Raw genomic sequence first — 22,761 nt, forward strand, 5'->3', positions numbered from 1 at the left:
AACCCACTTAGTGAATTTCCATAGGACCAGAATTTTCTTGGGTTCTCAGCAAGCTCTATTACCAAGGTACGATGGTGAAAACTGTTGTATACTGTATGCATTGATCTTTTTGTAGAAAAATGAATTTCTGCTAACTTGTACCTGTTGACATTTTTGTATTCTTTTTTGAACTGAGAGCATTTTCTGAATTTTGTTACTAAACCACGGTGGGTCTGTCTTGTCCTTGATCCACTTTCTCGGCACAGCCTTTTTCACAGTGCGATTTACAATCAGTTTAAGCTTTGAAACTTCCTGGCAGATTAAAACTGTGTGCCCGACCGAGACTCGAACTCGGGACCTTTGCCTTTCGCGGGCAAGTGCTCTACCATCTGAGCTACCGAAGCACGACTCACGCCCAGTGCTCACAGCTTTACTTCTGCCAGTATCTCGTCTCCTACCTTCCAAACTTTCCAGAAGCTCTCGAGCTCAGATGGTAGAGCACTTGCCTGCGAAAGGCAAAGGTCCCGAGTTCGAGTCTCGGTCGGGCACACAGTTTTAATCTGCCAGGAAATTTCATATCAGCGCACACTCCGCTGCAGAGTGAAAATCTCATTCCAGTTTAAGCTTTGCTCATAACTCCTCTACATCCATCATACTGGAACAAAATGATGTCCATTCATTGTGTAAGTAGGATGCTAACTACTACATGTCTTCTTGATGGGTTTATTAATTTCAGTAACCACTGTCGCTGTGATGTCATGGTAACCATTCTCAGCCCCTATACTGACTCTGTTAATAAGATCAGGCCTGTTTGTAGCTGCAAGGTCTAAAATATTTCCATTGTGTAAGGGTTGTTGAACTAGCTGCTCAAGACAGTTTTTGAATAATGTGCTCAGAACTGCTTCACAAGTCTGTATCACTAGCTTTGAATCAATAGACATCCCATTCTATACTTGGTAGGTTAACGTCACCTCCAAGTAATAATGGATGATCGGGGTACTTCCGTGCTAATGAGCATAAGCATTCTTTGAATGATTCTAGAAGTGTTATGGCAAAATCAGGTGCCAGTAGAAACAACCAGTGATTAACTTGAGTTCATCTAGTCCGGTTACTTGTGTCCAGATAATTTTGCAATCAGACTCAGTTTTGATTTTGATACACAAAATATTTTTGATGATTGCATATTCCTGTGGTGGCAAACCTGTCTTTTTGATATATGTTCCATGTCCCATTAAGTATTTTAGATCTTTCTACTTCAGTCATCTCTTGGTTCTGAGTATAATTTGAGCATGGTTGCTTTGCTGGAGGGCAGTAAATTCAGGGACTTTATTAAAAATGCTGCTGCAATTTGCTGTTAAAATCTTGACACTTGAAGTGTTTTTAGTTAATATTTGATATGATTTCATTTTCTGTGTATTGACATGTGAGCATCGATCAGAGGACCTCAGAACTGCCCCTTCTCCCAAATAATAAAAAAAGTAATAATAAAATTATGTGCACTCCACAAATACCCTGATATATGAGTAATTGCTTCCTCTGTATAGTGTACCCTGGACCTATCAAGAGGAATCCTACAGTTGTGTCATACACTACTGACCGATCAAGGGGAATCCTACAATTTTTCATTGCAAATCTGCAGCCAAGATCATCGCAGAATTGCCAGAGCCTCTGGTTGAGACCCCATGCTTGGCTTCAAATCAAAGGACCTCAATCAATTTTGTGTACGATACTGCATATTGTAAGCTCTACATGCATCCTGCGAGCGAGACCAGCAGGCTTCACTATTTCTACCAGCTGCCCATAAAAACCGAAGATGGCCTCAGAATCCAGATGACAGGCATCATTCATGCTGACATGAACCATAACTTGAAGATGACTGCATCCTGCATCCTTAATAGACACATTCTGGACTTACTCTACATCTTGCATGAGGTCCCTAGCGCGCACACACACACAGAATACAAAATGGACTTCTTTCCAGTTATGGAAAGTTATGCTCCATAATGCTCCTAACATTACAGCTCCCAGTAATTAACGAACCCTTCCACCCATGTGCCTTCCGGTACCTTGGTGAAGGAGTGGCTGCTTGTCCACTCGTGAGGCAAATGGTCAAGTTCAGATGGCCAGTCCCCACACTTACCCTCCTTCAAGCGATGTTTGTGTGTTACAATGTGCCACTCACTCTGCAGTGAGTGTGATTGCACCCTCTCTGTGGCTCACTTGGAGGCACCTTAGCGGCAGAACTCATAGGTGAGGTGTCACATGCAATGCGCCTATTTGTCTGCTGCTGCTTCACCCTGAGGGAGCAGCCTCTAGGCAGCTGCCTGTGGCTAAAAGTATCTTCAGTTATTTGTGAACTGCAACCAGCTCCTCTTTAATCCACACACACAGCATGCACACTCCCTATCCATCCTACTACTAAAATTAAAATGGAAACAATAGCTAAAAACAAGCCATGTTGTTTTTTTAGAAAAGGGTTTACTGTACCGAACTTGTTGAAAACACAATTACCTCCTAGTAGAAAACATTGAGTGTGTCACTAACACTAGCTCACTGTTCACTGGCAGAGAGGCAAATGCAAGTACGGGTACTTACATTATTATATTCAAAACTAGGTGACTGTGGCACTGCAGGTGGTCTTAAGCTACATTTCAAAAATTACAAGCTACAAAGAATGAAAATAATAATTAAAAAGATCCCTGTCATCTTTCAGACAAGGATTCCACTATGAAACTTGTTACAAGCACAAATGCAAGTTATTAGAAAACACTGAGCCTGTGATTGATGATAGTTCCTTGTACGCTAGCAGACAAGGTCTTTCCTGTCACTCACAACTTGCTCGGCACTTAATTGTCTTAAGGTGCATCCTACAATACTCTTGAATTTGGACCAATTCCTATTTACTGCCACATTCAGTGATACTATACCAACCTTTTGATCTCTTATTCCTTGTTCTGCATTAACTGTATCAAAAGGTTCTGGCCTGTTTGTAACCAGGAGGTTTAAGATGTTACCTTCATGAGTCAGTTATCTGATTAACTGCTTAGGGTATTTTTCAGATATGGTATTTAGAACAATTTCACACAACATCCTGTTCCTGTTACCCAACATAAACTCATTCTGTCATATATTAGGACAAATGCAGAAAATATAGGTTACATTAAATCCTAAGGGGAGTTGTAACTGAAATATCCTACTTCACAGCTCAAAGAGAAGTGTGAGAGACAAAAGGAAGTGACAACAAAAAAGACATGTCCTGAAGAATAGAGACCAATTTAATCCTGCAGCCATTGTGAATCAAGACACAAAGGAATTAATAACATGTAACTGCTATTGGGCATTAATTTACAGCAATGGGGAAAGCTGAAAATTTGTGCTGGACTGGGATTCGAACTTGGTCCTCTTGCTCACTAGGCAGGTGCTCTGACCACTAAGCTATCCAGACACAGTGGTCATCGCAACTACATGGACTATCCTAGTACACCTCCTGTCAGACCCAGATTCTCAACCTACCCACACCTTATTTAAATAGTGCCCCTGCCCATTATCTACATTTAAATCAACATCCACACTCTGCAGGAGCGGATCGCACTGTCCTACTGCGCTTATATCGGTCCATAGTCCGATGAAAGCTGGATTATGGGAGCCTCGTCTGCTCGGCCATCCCCCTTATGCCATCTCAACTCCATCCATCATCGGGGGTTACGTCTTGCGACCGGAGCATTCTATACTAGTCCCGTCGAGAGTCTTTATGCTGAAGCTGCCGAATTACCATTGAACTACCAGCGCGACATACTGCTTTGTTGGTATGCCTGCCGGCTGTTGTCAATGATCGACCACCCCTCTTATCAGTCCTTCTTCGCTGATTCTCTTGACTGTCAGTATGGGTTGTATATGTCTGCCCTGCTGCCCCCTGGGGTCCGCTTTCGTCGCCTGCTTCGACAATTGGATTTTGCCCTCCCTACCACCTTCAGAGAGGGTGAGAGCCTGACACCACTTTGGCTCCAGGCTCCGGTTCACATTCATCTTGACCTCAGCTCGCTCCCGAAGGAGGGTACTCCGGATGCAGTGTATTGCTCACGGTTTGTTGAACTTCGTGCGCGACTTGCCAGTAACACCTTTATTTACACTGATGGCTCCAAAACTGATGATGGTGTCGGCTTTGCCTTTGTCGTCGGGGATGTCACCTTTAAATACCGGCTCCTCGACCAGTGTTCCAGCTTTATGGCCGAGCTTTTTGCTCTCAATCAGGCCGTTCAGTATGTCCGCCGCCACCGCCATTCTCCGTATGTACTCTGCTCTGATTCACTCAGTGCTCTTCAGAGCGTTGGAGCTCCATATCTGGTCCATCCCTTGGTGCAACGGATCCGGCAATCCCTCTGTTCTTTTGCTGATGATGGCTCTCCTGTTAGCTTTATGTGGGTTCCAGGCCATGTAGGAGTGCCTGGGAATGAGGCTGCTGATGCTGTGGCCAAGGCTGCAGTCCTCCTGCCTCGGCCAGCCTCCCTTTGTGTCCCATCGTCTGACATTAGTGGGGTTGTTTGTAAGAGGCTTGTGTCATTATGGTGGGATACTTGGTCGTCACTTCAAGAAAATAAGCTCCGGGCCATAAAACCATTCCCAACAGCTTGGAAAACCTCCTCTCAACCACCTCGGTGAGAGGAGGTCCTTTTGGCCAGGTTGCGGATTGGGCATTGCCGGTTTAGCCACTGCTACCTGCTACCTGCTATCTGGTGACCCCGCCCGCAGTGCCCTTGTGGTCATGCATTGACAGTGCGCCATGTTTTATTGCCGTGTCCCCGTTTTAATCAATCTCGTGTTGTCCTGTCTCTGCCATCTACTTTACAGGAAATTTTAGCTGCCGACGCTCGAGCAGCTGCTTGTCCAAAGACATCTAACTCTTTTATTTTATCTGCGTCTTTGTAAGAACTTTCTGGTGTTCCTCCCCCTTGAGTTTTACCAGATTATATGCGCACTTACATTTGTGACTGGGCGCTAATGACCTCAGTAGTCGAGTGCCCTAAACACCCTCCCCCCCCCCCCCCCCCCCCCCCCCCAAAAAAAAAAAAAAAAAAAAAACCACACTCTGCAAACCACTGTGAAATACGTGGCAGAGGGTTTGTCCCATTGTACCCTGTTATTAGGGTTTCTTCCTGTTCCATTCATGTATGGAGCACAGGAAGAACGATTGTCTGAATGACTCTTTATGTGCTGTAATTATTCTAATCTTGTCCTCATGATCCTGTGTGGCATTTCACCGATTCCTGTAAGAGTTTGAGCATGGTGTGCATCTACACTGAAGGGATCATCGACCAGCATCACCTTTATTATATATGTGGTGTCTTTCGTTCGTGAGTAATGTCAGTAGTGTCGTGGATAAGTTGAGACTCCGGGTCTGATGTGAGGCATGATAGGGTAGTCTGTACAGTTATGTCCTCTGTGTCCAGATGGCTTAGTGGTCAGAGTGTCTGCCAAGTGAGCAGGAGATGTGGGTTCGAATCCAGGTCCAGCACAAATTATCATCATTCCCCATTGGTGCAAATCAATGTTCACTAGAAGTTACATGGCATTAATTCCTTTGTGTCTCGATATTTGTAAGAGTCAGATTATGTAAACTCCTTCCCCCCCCTCCCCCTGACCACTCCCCTCCCCCTGACCACTCCCCTCCCCCTGACCACTCCCCTCCCCCTGACCACTCCCCTCCCCCTGACAACTCCCCTCCCCCTGACCACTCCCCTCCCCCTGACCACTCCCCTCCCCCTGACCACTCCCCTCCCCCTGACCACTCCCCTCCCCCTGACCACTCCCCTCCCCCTGACCACTCCCCTCCCCCTGACCACTCCCCTCCCCCTGACCACTTCCCGGCCCCTGACCTCTCCCATATATTTAAAAAATAGATATATTAAAACACGCACATATTCAAATGCAATGTTTTCTCTAACTGTCAGAAACAATTGATGAAGAACTTATGAGATTTAAGATTTTGAACAAACAATTACATCTGTATAAACGAAAATTTTGTTGTTCATTTGCACAAAATAATAAATCTCCAGAAGTTCTGTTAGCAGTGTGTGTGTAACTTACCAAAGTTTTTCAGCATAATGTTGCATGCCACAGTTTGTCATTTTTACGTTTCGTATATAAAAGTGTCTTCTGCGACAAATATGCATTTTTAAACCAACAGATGTTATAATTTTTCTTCCAGTTGATGATGGTCATCGCTGACACTTAGTTGAGGGATCATGAAAGATGGTTGTATGCATGGAAGAGACCTAGAGACACTGGAAGGTTTCAGATTGATTATATAAAGATAAGACAGAGAATTCAGAACCAGATTTTAAAGTGTGGCATTTCCAGGGGCAGATGTTTACACTGAGCATAATTTATTGGTTATGAACTGTAGATTAAAACTGTAAAAAAGATAGGAAATTAAGGAGATTGGTCCTGGATAAGTTGAAAGAACCAAAGGTTTTTGAGAGTTTCAAAGGGAACATTAGGAAATGATTTCTTGAAACGGGGGAAACGTATATAGTAGAAGATGCATACGTAACTTTGAGAGATGAAATAGTGAAGGCTGCAGAAGATGACACAGATAAAAGACAAGACGTATTAGAAATCCTTGGATGTCAAAAAAGGTACTGAATTTAATTGATGAAAGCAAAAGATATAAAAATGCAGCAAATTAAGCAGGCGAAAGGGAATATGAACATTTAAGAAACGAGATTGATAGGAAGTGCAAAATAGGTGAGTGAGAGTGACTAGATGACAAATGTAAGTGTATAGAAGTGTGCATAACAAGGGAAAGGTAGATACTGCCTACAGGAAAATTAAAGAGGGCTTTGGAGAAAAGAGGAGCAGTTGTATGAATAACAAGTGTTCAGATGAAAAACCAGTATTAAGCAATGAAGGGAAAACTCGGAAATTGGAGTGTGTATAGGGGTTGTACCAGGGAAATGAACTTGAAGTCAGTACAATAGACATGGAAGAGGAAATAAATGAAGACAAGATGGAAGATATGATACTCCAAGATGAGGTTTGCTGATGGCATTGTAATCCTTCAGAGACAGAAAAGGAATTGGTAGTGCAGTTGAATGGAATGGACAATGTCGTGAAAGGAGGACATAAGATGAAAGTTAACAAAAGCAAAGTGAATGTAATGGAAAGTAGTTGAATTCAGTCGGGTGATGCTGAGGGATTTAGATTAAGAAGTGAGACACTAAAATTGGTAGGTGAATTTTGCTGTTTAGGCAGTAAAATAACTTATGATGGCCAAAGTGGAGAGGATATAGACTGTGTACTTGTAATGTCAAGAAAAGTGTTTCAGAAGAAGAGTAATTTGTAAACATCAAATATAAATTTAAGTGACAAATTGCCTGTTGGCTTCTGTCTCAGGTTTGCGACTTTTGTTTGATGATTTATCTGACCTTTCACCAGTATGAGTGGCTGGCACTGTCAAAGCATCACACTCCATTGCTGGTATGGAGGTGAAGTTTTGACAGTGCCAGCCCCTCGTTGTGGAAAAACATTAGGTAAATTGAAAGGGTAGGAGAGCTTCAGTAAAGTTTGGAAGGTAGGAGATGAGATACTGGCAGGAGTAAAGCTGTGAGGATGAGGCGTGAGTTGTGCTTGGGTAGCTCAGATGGTAGAGCACTTACCCGCGAAAGGCAAAGGTCCCCATTTCGAGTCTCGGTCCGGCACACTGTTTTAATATGTCAGGAAGTGTCATATCAGCGCACACTCCGCTGCAGAGTGAAAATCTCATTCTGATTAGGTAAATCGTTAATCAAACGTTGGCTGAAGGAACCGAGACAGAAGCCAACAGACAATTTGTAAACAAGTGGCCACAAAAGCCTTAACAATACATTTCACTCTTTAGAAATCTCTTCTGAAGCTATTTGTCTATAGTGTAGCCGTGTACAGAAGTGATATGTAGATGATAAGCAGTTCAGAAGAATGCTTAAGGTTACATGGGTGTATTGATCAGTTGATAGGACACATTCTGAGATATCAAGCAATCATCACTTTAGTATTGGAGGGAAGTGTTGGGATAAAAACTGTATAGAGGGAGACCAAGAGATGAATATAGTAAGCAGATTCAGAAGGATGTTAGTTGCAGCTATTTGAATATGAAGAGTTTTGCATGGGATAGAGTAGCATGGAGTGTTGCATCAAATCAGTCTTTGGATGAAGATCACAATAACAAGAGACTTGTTCAGAAATATGCCTTCAACTAATAACTACCACGAGTGGTAGTGCATGCAGTGTAGCATAGGGGTTGGCATTGGTGGTTGACCTGCTGAGGTCGCCACTTCAAACTCGACCACCAGCGGCTATCTGTTATTTAGCATTTCCCATTTCTGGAAGGTTCTTGAAACATCTTGTGTTCATAACAGTTGTGTATTCTGGAATATGTGAAGTGTATAAATACCTGAATTCTGGAAAAATATTTGATAGTTGACGAAGTCTTAACATTAAATTTCTTGCCTGACAGTAATCTGGATCATGCATCAGGCTCTGCATTGAGTGAACCTTAATATAATTGATTACCAGTTTAAATTCTTGGATAAACAGAACCCATCTCATGAATCAGCTGTGTAGCAATGTATTTACATTAAAAATGCTAAAATATTATGGTCAGTATATATTACTATCCTTGAACTCCACACTAATGTTTGAAACTTCTGTAAACTCCAGACAGTAGATAGTAGTACCTTATCAGTAGCTGAATGGATTTAACTCATGTTTGCTTAGACTTCCCACTAGTGAAGGCTATATAACTTGGTGCTGTCAGTTCTTTAGAACCAATTCTCCTTGGAACAATTTACAGCCAAACCATATTCCAATGCATCTGTGGTTAACTTAAAATTCTGATTCATTCTCGGATGACTTAAAATTTTAACCTCTTCTAGTGATCCCAAATCGACTTGGATTTTTGCTTCAATAAATTTAATAATTGGTGATTGTTCATAGCCTGTAATTTTGTAAATTACATTAATGCAGCATCTGTATTTGCCAGTGTCCGTAATGCATCTCCAAAGGACCATTGCATCGAATTTTACAGACACTGTCAAATGCAGACACTGTACTGATGTATTTCATGCCAAAGCCAAGGAAGTCTGAAAGAAAAGTAAACAAGTCTCTCCCTGTGCCTGAATCACATAATTATGTGACCACTATGGGAAGCAGAAGTTTGGATCTGTCTGTGAGACATGCTCGGATAGCCGAAGTGGATAAGGCAACTACTCATGTAAAAAGTGGGAAACCTGGGATTGAGTACCAACATGGCACAAATTTCCAGTGAACAGTATAGCTGTGGTCTTCACAACTTGTATAAATTTTCTGTAAAATCCAAGTACCATAAAAATTACTATGTTTATTTTACATTCGTTGGTCCAGGACATACCTTTAAAGTTTGTATTCTTTCAGGAACTCAATCATAGAAATTTTTGGCAAAGTTAAATACCCAACAGTCTATTTCTACACACTCTACTCTCATCATTAGAATTAAAGATTTTATTTCTGTTTCTCATTTAATTACTGGTGCTAATAATAATAATATTTATAATAATAATAATAATAATAATAATAATAATAATAATAATAATAATAATAATAATTATTATTATTATTATTATTATTATTATTACTTTGTTTTCTAACTGTGCAATATTTCATTTTGTTTTTTGGTTGGAAGCAAGATTTGTAACAGTTTCTGTTGCCATTATCAGATGATGAGTTGTCATCATGGTTATAATCCCCTTGTTATTTATTTAACTTGTCCAGCGCCTCTATAAATGTCAATAATTTAGTTTCATTTGGCCCTCCAAGGTACCATATTTAATTTCTTACATGGTAAGGTAATTTATGAACCAATACTTTTATTTACTCTTGAGCGGTTGCTTTAATTGTTAGATGTGAGATTATTATGCGAGTTAGAAATTTCTTGATAAATAAAAGAGTAAGATACTTTTATTATATTTTCTAACTATCAAACAAAAAAATTCAAACATTAAAATACATGCAAATATATCTTTATATATGTAAAAATCAAAACAAAGATAATTTTTTTCCAGTGTCAAGCTTGTTAAGGCAATGTTTTTTGTTCCTCTAAAGAATGTGATAAATGGTTAACAGAAGCAACCACATGACCACAGATGCTACAGAAACTGAGGCGACAGCTTGACGATTAAATGATTCATCTCAATAGGATCACCTAAGTACTTGGACTTTGTTATATCCAATTTGTATACTTTTTATAACCACCCCAACTATTGTTGTAGTATCTAGGAACTAATAACTTGAGTGCTAACTCTTCAGGAGCACTCGACACCTACAAAGCAATACCAAAAATGAAAGGAGTGATAATGAACAGAAAAAGTATGGGACTATTGCTAGTAACCACTGAGGTCTTAAAGATAACCTTTGCATTGAGGACAACTTTGATTTAATGAGCTTTTAAACACTGACAAATAAATAAATGATGAAATTAGTTCTGTTAGTAAAATGGTTGGTTCATAGTAGTGCCAGTTGCATTATCTACCAGTATGTTTCTGATTTCATTAATGTTTTGGTAAGATTTATGTTGTGTTCTCCAGCCAGTTTCCTGTCCTAAGTATAAGATATTTTTGCCACTACCTGATCCTCTTCTGTCCCCCCACAACCACCCTCCCCCTTTTCTTTTTTCATCTCCATGACCACCTCAGTCCTTTTCTTAAGACAATCTGTTTCCCTCCGTGTAACAGTTCTAGTTTCTTTCTTTCTGTCATTATCATTCATTATTCATCATGCATGCACTGATTTGTCTCCTCCAAACCCCAGCTGACTGTGAACCACTATCTTGTAATGTATAATTCAGAGAGCACAACATACTATTTTAGTTTGCCCTGCTACCCTGCCAGTTCCTTTCCTTTTGAGAAATAGTTGATTTGTTCAGAACTTGTAGGAAAATCATATACTCTATTCCACTAGTTATTTTTTTGCCACTTATGTCCAACCCGTCCTCCTCCTCCTCCTCCTCCTCCTCCTCCTCCTAGAAATGGCAATTGCACACTCAGAGGTGGTTTTTATTTATATGAACCTGTTTTCAATTTTCCAGTGTTTGTTTCATTTAACCATCAGTTTTTCATTGTTAGTACTGAATCATATTTTGTCCACTGATTTTCAGGGGCAGTCATGGTCTGTTGGCATATGGCTCAAACTACACTGTTGTTATTATTGACACAAAAAATGTCCAGCCAATACAGCGTCTCGATAAACATAAAGCAATGGTGAATAAGGTAAAAATTTAATTTAAAATGAAACTTATATTTAGTGTGTAATAAAGTTTAGACCTTTTTTTGTTTTGCAATAGAAAATGCTGTTTAAACTTCTTTTTCATTCTTCCCTTATACAGGTCTTGTGGGAGAATGTGTCTCACAATAGACACCTTACTGAGCAAGTGACTCTTAATTTGATTTCTTCAGATACAACAGGGCATATTATTGTGTGGGATGTTGCTGCTGGAATTCCATCTGCTATATTACAGGATGGCAGCAAACCAATCCTAGGTTAGTATGTAAAGTACTGTTGTCGGCTGGTTGGCTGTACCTGGTTGTTTGTTTCTACATTTACACCCTCCAAGCCACCCTACACAGCACAATGGGCTGTACATTGCATATCACTGTCATTTTCAAACTTGTGAGAGATATTGGACCATAGATGCATCAAGGTCTTGGTTTTGGGAGGAGAATTCTAGGAGAGCTGTAAGGTTCAGTTGTTCAATAAGCAATGTGTATTCTGTATTGCTTATTATTAGTACCACATATGAATAGAATTTTTGTGACATGTTCTGCCAACAGAACTTAAAATTGATATGAGTATTTCTGTTCTGACTATTCATGATGGAGTCTGGTGGTAGTGTTCGGAAATCGTAGGTGGAATCATACTGATTCTTATGGCATCTGCTCACAGTAAATAGGAAACCCAGGTGTGAGCATTGGTCAGGCACAAATTTTCAGTTGTCATTGGTATATTCATTACATTACAGGTTCAGCGTGTAAACAGTTCGCACCACTATGATTTTGTGTCACTGTATCTTCTTTGATTTCTTCCCCATCAATCCATTCTTTTAATTTCAGTGCATTTAATTCATTTAATGATTATTGCTAGTACACTGTTCTACACATTATCTGTGCTTGAATTAATTTGGTGAATTATTGATGTGTTTTGCAGTTTTCAAAAACATAATTGCAAACATTATCTCAGTAGACCTATTGCATCTCTCCTTTGATTATAAATCCAATTCTTAGTGTAGCATTCTACATAGAGGAACGATTTGCTAACTTTGACTAAGGATATCAAGTTGATTCCCAATGCCTGCTCCATTCTGTAATAAAACGTGGCCTAATTGAACTTTTTTTCCCCAACTAGTGAAGTATGTGATACCACTTACATTCTGGTAAGATTTGGGCTTGAAACATTGGTTTACAAAAATTCAACAGCATATCCTGTTTAAAGAAAATGAAATTATTTGTTAATAATTTTAAAAGACTGTTTCAACTCAGATAAAACATATGTCACCATTTATATTTTTAGGTTTTTTGTATCAGTATGCAGATGATGTTGTAACATTACAGGAAGTTTCCAGTTTTAATGGCTGCAAATGTTTTAACCTTTATCATCAGTTGTTATTACTAAAAATCTTCAAATAAATACATGTCCTGAATAAACTAAATTTGATGAACTATCTAAAAACAAATATCGCACTGCCATGGTGTTGACTTATTGAAAGTTCTAGAAGTTTTGAGGATAACAGCTTGTTATATAATATTGTGTGTAAGCGCTAACTGCATCAGACTGTGTTTGATGCACCTGTAAAGCTCGTTGCAATGTGTGTAGTTGCAGATAGACAGTGAAAAGAGTTATATGTTTAATGTGTTGAGATTTTTGTGTGGAAATGTGGAACTATGTGTGAAATTGTATGTGGAATGATAAATAAATCAAATTTTGTGAAAGAATAACTATTAGCTCCATGCCATATCCTTTAACGTCCTGGATCTCAAATATGATATTACACAACATTTCAGTGCCTCTAGACGCTGATACCATCTTAAAAAGCTAACTGAACTTCTTACAGTTGTTTGATGTCATGCTTCTTGAACATGAATATACTGTTGTGTGCTAACACAGGATAGAGGGAAGACAGGGGTGCTTTAGGTCAGTCTACAATTTCCGAGCAGCAAGGAGCAGATGCAGAAAGACAAATTCCCAGTGAAGGCAGTGGTGACTTGGATCAGTGCCAAACACTCCCAGAGGGCACCTGCGAGAGATACAGATTTTGGGACTCCACAGGATTTTTGCAGCAGGAGACTCTAGGAATTCAGGGGTCTGATTAACATTAGTTATTAGTGATCAAACTATCTACTACACTGAAGGCTAATTCTAAACATTAGAAAAAGCAACTATCAAACTTGTTGCCTCTGGTAAGACATGCCTTTTCATGGTCATCTTCTACTATGATGCCTTACAACAGCATCTAGGTGGCAGATGGAGTTACCATTTAATTTTCTGAAGTGAAACTTCTCCACTGGGACAGCTGCCCAGAACATCTGCAATTTTCAGGGCTCTGGTATTAGTAGTTAGCTCGGGTAACCTAAACACTACCGCTTTTGCCTGCTCTCTGCATTTTGTCTCCGATTTCCTATCGTGGAGTGCGCATGATGGCTCCCAATGGCCTTAAGCATAGCAATGTAAAAGTAATTTCATCCTCAATTTATGACAATACATTGCTTGTTAGACATGTAATGTTTTTGTGCAATATCAGTTTGAACTATGAGCACAAATTTCTTTTTGTTAAAACAGGGGAAGGGTGTCATAATGTGCTACTGAAAGAAATTTGGGAGATCACAATGTGGTTGGAGCATGACTTTTATTGTAGCTACTGCTATATATGTATATATTCTGCAAGCCACCTTATTGTATGTGGTGGAAGTTACTTGTGATACCACTATTTTTGCTCCTATTCGTATTTCATTTCTCAATGGTATGTAGGGAGCAACTGCTTTGTTGGAAAACAGCCTCATATATCTTGCAAATTTATCCACAAGATCATATGTACATTACGCCTCTTCCTTGACACAATTTTTACACGTGTCAGTTTTGTTCCCTTAAGAGCAATATATTGAGTTCAACGTGCAAGGTAATAAATCTGGTCCAATTTCAGTAAGCTTACATTTTGTTCACTAAACGACAGTGTGGCACTGTATTGAATGTCTTCCTGAAGTTGGGGAACATAGCATCAATTTGGGCACTGATGTCTTCAGTGCTCTGAATCACATGGATGAACAGAGCGAGCTGAGTTTTGCAAGAACTCTGCTTGTGGAATCCGTGTTGATCTTTATAGAGGGGACTAACAGATTATCCAAAGTAAGACTAGTCCTAGTATGTGAACTACACAAATATTTGGTGATCTCTTTCTTTTAGTTAGTGTTGTCTAACATGAAAGTCATGAGTTCTGTCCCAGCCACTACTAAGAATGTGAATGAAAAAATTCATATACTATGGTAGCCAAAGACTATCATTCTGTTAGTAATATTGATCTGTGGTCGAGGTTACCATTTTTCTCCTTTGTGTGAGAAATTATCCACGTAACTTCATGAACCAGCAATTATCAAGAGTCTAAGGATAATGGAGGCAATGGAATCTACTGCATTGAAGACACAAAGGTATATTTTTGGGGCATGCAGCCTTTTAAATAATCTCAGATCAATTACACCCATGTACATGCCACAAAACTTTTGCTGGTCTCGTATAATTCATCACCTTCATCTTGACAAGTCTCTACTAACAGTAATCCCAACCACAAAACCTAAATAACAGAGTAGATTACATTTGCTAACATCCATTATATATGCATCTACAACCTCTGATCCTCCCACGACCTCTAAGATGCAGCAACAAAGGAGTGCCCCCCCCCCCCCCCCAAAAAAAAAAAAAATCATCATCATCCAGTATCAGCATGTACTGGACTAGCGGAACCGTATCCGTATCCAGGGCTTTGATTATAAATTGTTATGTTCGGAAATGAGGGGCATCCTGTTAAGATGCTTCCTATGCCTTCCAAAGTAGTATTCTGTTATCCACTCAACCTACACATCATCCTTGTCCATCCCTATGCCACTCCCACTCCCAACCCCCTTGTCACGTGGGTCATATCCTTATTGAAGATCCAAATGCAAGACCTGCCCAATCCACCCAACCCTGCATTTCATACTCCAGTCCTGCCACAGGTTTATCCTCTCTTATCAGAGGCAGGGCCATCTGTGAAAGCAAATACCAGCTCTGCTTCAATCACTGCACAGTGTTTTATGTTCGCGTGATCACCAACCAGCTGTCCACCAGAATGATTGTCCACCATCAAACTGTGTCCAAGAACGAAGTTAACCACTCAGTGGCCCTCACTGGGCACAACATGCTAGAATTCAACACGTGATCTTGATCCTTTTCTCCAGCACCAGCTTTCTTGTTCGTACAACACGTCTCTTGCTCTCGGAACCCTCTTGGCCTCAATCTCTGCTAACCTACTGTCCTCGTACCTTCTACCCAGCAGTTTCCCTTTCCTCTGTCCTGTCATCCCTTCTCATTCTTTGCCTCCACATCATCTTCATTGTTTGCCACACCTCAATTGCTCCGGTACACCTGTGTCAAAAGCCTAGCCCACGCATGTGCCACAATTTCCTTCCGCATTCCTAGCTTACCCACCTACTGCCTACCTCTGAGCCACTGACAACCCATTCCCAGCCACTCATCCTGCTCACACCTCTCTCCTGCTCTACCCACTCCACCTGACACAAACCCTCAGTCCGATCCACCTGCCAAACTGCAATCCCGGCATTGTGAGCCAACCAGCACACTGTGTGTGTGTGTGTGTGTGTGTGTGTGTGTGTGTGTGTGTGTGTGTACTCTAGCTTTTCAAACGATTTTTTCCAATACCAAACAAAGTTTTATTTTGTGTGTGCCTCTCGACAGCTCACTGCTTCTGGTATTTGGTGATTGGTCTCCTTTACTCCTAAATTAATAGGTGAAATTCTAAGAAATGGGAAGGTTTACGTGGCCGGCAGTTGAAGTTTTAATTGTTTACTCTGCCCACTTCTATACCTTCTGGGGACACCAATTTTTGTTCATTTTATGCCGTTGGTCATAAGGCATATGTTGTTCTGCCTCGAAGGAAGCTCGTACTCACTGTTTAAGGTTCTTACTTCCTTCCAGTTTATCAGCCTTTCTCCTCCACCTTCACAATTTATTAGATTTAACCTTGAATTTAAAAATAGAAGATTCCATAGGCAGCTTCCATTGGTTCACCGACACTGTAATAATTCTTGAATGGGAGACATACCTTGTGTCCAGTATTGTTCCAGTTACGCAACACCACTGAGAGATTATAGCAGGTGGAATAGTGGAGCTGGCTGGACTTGTGTGGCAGCCAACAGTGTCTGGTATCCTGATGTCTGCTCGTACTAAAGACAGTTGTAAATGGACTGGAAATGCAGCAGACCATGGGATGAGACCGTATCGAGAGCAGCGATGTTGATCCTACTAATAAACAACAATTTTAGAGGCTACCTTCTAAAATAGTTTATTAGAAAGAATTTGTGGCTGACATGCTGACAGCAGGCATCCCTCAGAGTTCAAATATTACAGGAGAAAGTTGAAAGTTTGAATGACGAGAGCATCTTGTGAAAGTAAAGCGATTGCTATACTCGTAGCTACTCCACTTGTATGAAACTCTTATTTGGAAGCCATCACATGTTGCTTTCCCCATACTAATGGAGGCATTTAAGTTTTTTCCATGTATTTTTTATTTTTATTTCTAGTTTCTTCTTGAAGCTGGTATAATTTTTATATTGTTTTTACCATCTGTTAGCTTGATAATACTGAAGGGGATGAAATTAGCTAATTACTAATTATGAAATAAAGTGTTTTTTTAAAAACAAAACTAGAGCCTACACAGGAAAACAATATCCTCTGAGTCCTTATAGATATTAAGAGCAACATCAGTGAATGGCCTGTGTGGTGTTGGCACCTCTGTGAATAGAATACACTGAGGTGACAAAAGTTATGGGATACCTCCTAATATCATGTCGGACCTCCTTTTGCCTGGTGCAGTGCAGCAACTCAATGTGCATGGAAGTCTCCTGCAGAAATATCGAGCTAGGCTGCCTCTATAGCCATCTGTAATTGCGAAAGTGTTACCGATGCAGCGTTTTGTGTGTAAATTGACCTCACAATTATTTCATAAATTTCAATGGGATCCATGTCGTATGATCTGGGAGGCCAAACCATTCGCTTGAACTGTCCAGGATGTTCTTCAATTCTTCAAACCTGCAGTGAACAATTGTGGCTTATCTTTAAAAATTTGATTGTTGTTTGGGAACATGAAGTCTGTGAATGGCTTCAGATAGGCTGAGGTGACAAAAGTTATGGGATACCTCCTAAATCATGTCGGACCTCCTTTTGCCTGGTGCAGTGCAGCAACTCAATGTGCATGGAAGTCTCCTGCAGAAATATTGAGCTATGCTGCCTCTATAGCCATCTGTAATTGCGAAAGTGTTACCGATGCAGCGTTTTGTGTGTAAATTGACCTCACAATTATTTCATAAATTTCAATGGGATCCATGTCTTATGATCTGGGAGGCCAAACCATTCGCTTGAACTGTCCAGGATGTTCTTCAATTCTTCAAACCTGCAGTGAACAATTGTGGTTCATCTTTAAAAATTTGATTGTTGTTTGGGAACATGAAGTCTGTGAATGGCTTCAGATAGGCTCCAACTAGCCAAACTTAACCATTTACAATCTATGATTGGTTCAGTTGGACCAGAGGACCCAGTCCATTCCATGTAAACACAGCCCAAACCATTATGGAGCCACCACCAGCTTGCACAGTGACTTGTTGACAACTGAGTCCATGGCTTCCTGGGGCCTGCAGCACACCCAAACCTAGTGTTAGCCCTTACTAACTGAAATCAGTTCTTATCTGACCAGATCATGGTTTTCCAGTCACCCAGAGTCCAGCCAATAAGGTAATGAGCCCAGGGGGAGCACTGCAGGCATTGTTGCGCTGTTAGTGAAGGCACGTCAGTCATCTGCTGCCATACTCTATTAACACCAAATTTCACCACACCATCCTAATGGATATGTTCATTATATATTCCACATTGATTTCTGCAATTATTTGATGCAGTGTTGCTTGTCTCTTAACACTGACAATTCTATATAAACACCGCTGCTCTTGGTCGTTACGTGAAGGCCATCGACCACTCTCTTGTTTGTGGTGAGAAGTAATGCCTGAATTTTGCAATTCTCGGCATGCACTTGACACTATGGATCTCAGAATATTGAATTTCCTAATGATTTCTGAAATGGAATGTCCCATGCATCAAGCTCCAACTGCCATTCCACGTTCAGAGTTTGTTGATTCCCATCTTGGGGCCGTAAGCATGTCGGAAACCTTTTCACATGAATCACCTGAGGAAAAAATGGCAGCACTTCCAATGTACTGCCTTTTTATAACTAGAGTGTGTGATACTACTGCCATCTGCATACATGCATATTGCTATCCCATGACTTTCGTCACTTCCATTGTATGTGTAACATAGTGAGTTACTATAAGTAATACTCTGAGTTAGTCTACTCTGAGTTAGTCTTTCCAAGACTGAAATGAAGCCAATACCAATTACCAACTGCCAGAAGGGAGAAAGGCTGGTCAGCACAGAGCAGATGATGCAACTTCCAATATGCTGGCAGCCACAATAGGAAACAATAGTTCTAGCTTTCAGTAAAACATGTTCCTTCTTCATATAAGAAAGAGAATTAGTGGGGAAGCTTTAAATTTGGTGAGAAGGGGTAATTTATTCATACTGTAGGTTGAGATTGAGCCACCTGTTGCAAGAAGAAATGGAAGATAACATTTGAAGCTTAATCTTTGCATCCATTCATTCCCATAAACATAGGGTCCCTACTCCCTCCTCCCCATCTTTTCTAACCTCCAAAATAAACCATTCCCACTCTCCCTACAATTCCTCCCTGAAGAATATACAATGTGATGACCAGTACTAACCTTTAGGTGATGCAGCTTCTAGTACTACCAATAGCAACACTTACAGTAGGAAATAAAACTTGCAGCTTTCAGTGTAATATGTTCCTTCTTCAGAGGAAGTAAAAGAGGCTTGGTAGAAGTTGGAAAATGGTGATGGTGATGGGGTGGGGCAGGGGCAGAGGGGGGGGGAGGAGGGGGGGGGGCAGGTCATTAGGTCTCTACAATGAAAGGGCCCACCACTTTTGAGATAATATAGCCCCAAAAATTACAACATCTTCAAACCATACAAAGTAAGACTTGTTTTCAACAGAAGCGTAGAATTGTGTTACAGATTTTGACACAAAGAAATAAAGGCAATTTCTCAGAATCCTGCGTATGTGAAATTACGTTCAGTGACTGTCCCAGTCACTATTTAAAGGTCAAACCAGCCATAACTTCTACACTAGATACAAAGAACTTAAGAGTGTTTTCTACTATGAGGAGAAGGCAAGCCCACAGTTCCTTGAGGTATGTCTTATCTAACTGAAGTCATTCATTCATGAATACTGTGTAACACTAACTTCAGTCTTGATAATGGCCTTAGTCAGGTGAAGAAGTGTCCACAGTTTGTTCAGATATGCTATATCCAACTGAGACCACTCCTCCACTCATTCATGATTAGATCCCGTAGATCTATAAAACTGTGGGGCTGTCTGCTGCGTTTCACTCATTGTTCCGAACAGTCACAGAAATTTTCTATGAGATTAAGATTAGGCAGTTTGCAGTTTGGCAGACCACACTATTTTCATACTGTTAGCCACTGATCAATTGCCTTGTTGGTTGATACCTTGAACACATGCAACTTTGTGTGCTGCTGTGAAGAATGGTTATTTTTGAGATATTCACTCTCCATGTCCATTGCATACAGTCCCTTCACAATGTTCACTTGGAAACCGACTGAACTCGATCTACATTCACAGACAGTAGCAATCCATGTTTGGTTTTGACTTCAGTTGTCACTGACAAGGTGGTCAACTTCACTCACAGTGTAGTCATAGGCACATCTGACCATGACAGCTCCTTCTTGACACACTCTGATCCTTCCTTCCTGCCCAGTGTCCTGTACCCATCCAATATCAAGTCAGCACTGGGATGGTGCTTCTCTTGTGGTATTGAGAAACAACCATACCTAGAGATAGGCTAATATTATGATCAGGTCACCACTCCCAAAGGCATTTAAAAGCTACTGGCAGCTCCTCTCTCCCCCTGCCCCCCTCCATAAGGAGGAATCCATGCACCCATTCAATCTGCATCTAGTATACTTTCTCTGTCAAATGTGACGTCATTTTACAAAGTGTTGTGCATCGTGTATCTTATACAAGACACAGCAACCAGCATGATATTTACGTAGGTGGACGTGGAAAACCACCTAAAAACCACATCCAGGCTGGCCAGTACACCAAATCTTTTCATTAAATTCAAGTGGCAGAGAGCCGATGTGATTCCCCATGTCGTTTGGGTGATTTAATGCATTTTGCTAATTCAGGTGGTGTGGCAGTGTCATGTCTCCACATTAAGGCATCTTACTACACTGATTCTATACAACTGACGAATATACTAAACATTTCACTGCCATGACATACATCATACATCATGGCCAACAGTTACCAGTTCCAAAACAACCAATGTGCACTTTTAAATGGGTGACTAATATTTTGTGCTGTGAGCTTGTTAAATGTATTGTATTTCAGAAAATTTGAATACCTTTCTAGGCATCTGCTTTTTATGGTTGTTCAGTTATTAAATTTTTCTTTTCTAATCAAGTGCTAATTTGTGTATTAAACAATGATACAATTTGTCTAGTAGCTTTAAAAATAATTACCAACAGTGAACTAATGTTTTCCAGTGTCATGAGCATCAGCTTTCATTAAGTCAGTTTTACTCTTAAATAATTTTATTGCACATGTTTTCAGATATGTCATGGGTATCAGCTTATGACCATGGGAACACCATGTTAGCTGCTCTTCATCCCCCTTATTCTCTTATTATATGGGACATAAGAAACAAGACAAAGCTGTGGAAGAAGACATATACAGAAAATCTCGTGAGCTTCTCATTTGATCCGTTTAATGCAATGAAGGTGGCATGTGAGTTTGCTGTTAAAAACTAAACATCTGCTTTTGCTTAAAGTGTTGCATTTTAAATTACAATTTATTTCTACAATATTCAGTTATGTAATATGTGGATAAAATACAGTATTTGAAGTGTATTGAGAGCATGAAATACTAGACTATACTAACCAAGTATGAAATTGTCCTTCCTTAATTTGTGTTATGCTGTTATATGAATGTTGTGTTGTCTTATTCATAGTTGACAGTGTACAGGCACATGAAGGTTAGATAGGCATAAATTACAAATAATCTTTTCAAAATACTTTGTACATTTCTACCTATACTATGTACATTATACAAGAACCAAGAGGGAATAAGAGGAAGATAAAAGAGCGAGATAAAAGACTTTCAGTTCGAAAGGGTGCAAGACAGGGATGAAGTTTCTCTCTTCCTCTGTTCCATCTGTATGTTGAAGCAATGAAAGATATAAAAGAAAGCTTTAGAAGAAAGTTCAAAATTTAGGAGGAAATGATATCAGTGATGAGATTTGCTAAATATATTGCAGTACCTGATGAATGGGATGAACAGTGTACCGTCCACAGAATGTGTATGGAGAATAAATCAAAGAAAAATGGAAGTATTGAGGAGCAGCAGATATGAGATTAGCAACAAGTCAGTGAAGTGATGGAATTATGTCAGCTGGGAAGTAAAACAAGGAGAACACAAGAGACAGACTAACATGGACAGAGAGATCATTCCTTGTAAAAAGAAGTCTAATGGTACTATACACAATCATTAGTAGGGGAAAGAAATTGTGAGTACGAATTGGAGCCTAAATTGTATGAAAGTGAATAATCAACTGCTGCAAAAGTGGAAAAGAACAAAATATTTGAAATGTGATATTACAGAAGAATGCTGGAAATTTAGTGAACTTGATAGGAGGTTCTTCTAGAACCGGTGAGGAAAGGAATGTATGTAAAACTATAAAGAAAGAGTAGGAGTGGGAGGAAGAGGAGGAGGACAGTGTAATGGGATACGAATTAATGCACCAGGAAATAACTTGAATAGTACTAGAGGAAGCAGCAAAGGGCAGTTTTGATGTGGAACTAACTGCCAGTTGATGTATATATGCAGGCTTTCATCTTGGTATCTTCAGCTGACGTTTCCGTATGAATATCCTGATATTTCACCTGCATGAGTAGCTTTCATTGTCAAAGATTCTGAATTATTATAACTTTCAGATAGCATTTTTGGACAATACTCTCAGAAAATATGTTATTTTTATGTAACTGAAGCTTAAAAATCCTTAAATTTCATGATTTGGTTACGTGATGGAACATGATCTGTTATTGGCTGAAGCTATAGTGACGTCACAGGCTAGGAGTAAGATTAAGCTATATATCTCTCACAGGAGTGTTAGCCAAAGTTACTAGTGTTTTCCACACTTTTTATGCAAACAGTTTAGTTATTTAGGATAGAAAATGCATTTACAGCTTTTATGTAACAACGGGAAGGAATTTTGTGAAGACTTTTAGTGGTAAACTTCCTCAAGTTGATTCATTTATGGTCTCTTTGTTCTTCAAAAACAACCCGTATTTTTACGTTCCAGAAATAGGAAA

General features: G+C 40.0%; 1 protein-coding gene across 2 annotated transcripts in view; it reads left to right on the forward strand.

The window, feature by feature from the left end:
* The window catches only part of LOC124713568 (WD repeat-containing protein 11-like), a 202,574-nt gene that overhangs the window by 24,091 nt on the left and 155,722 nt on the right, over window positions 1-22,761 (forward strand). For both annotated transcript variants that reach the window (XM_047242957.1, XM_047242956.1), the window contains exons 3-5: window positions 11,144-11,255; window positions 11,372-11,525; window positions 21,005-21,178. In XM_047242957.1, the coding sequence (XP_047098913.1) occupies window positions 11,144-11,255; window positions 11,372-11,525; window positions 21,005-21,178 (440 nt within the window). The remainder of the gene's footprint in view (window positions 1-11,143; window positions 11,256-11,371; window positions 11,526-21,004; window positions 21,179-22,761) is intronic.

The sequence above is a fragment of the Schistocerca piceifrons genome, chromosome 1 (assembly GCF_021461385.2).
Source record: "Schistocerca piceifrons isolate TAMUIC-IGC-003096 chromosome 1, iqSchPice1.1, whole genome shotgun sequence".
NCBI classification, from domain to species: Eukaryota; Metazoa; Arthropoda; class Insecta; order Orthoptera; family Acrididae; genus Schistocerca; species Schistocerca piceifrons.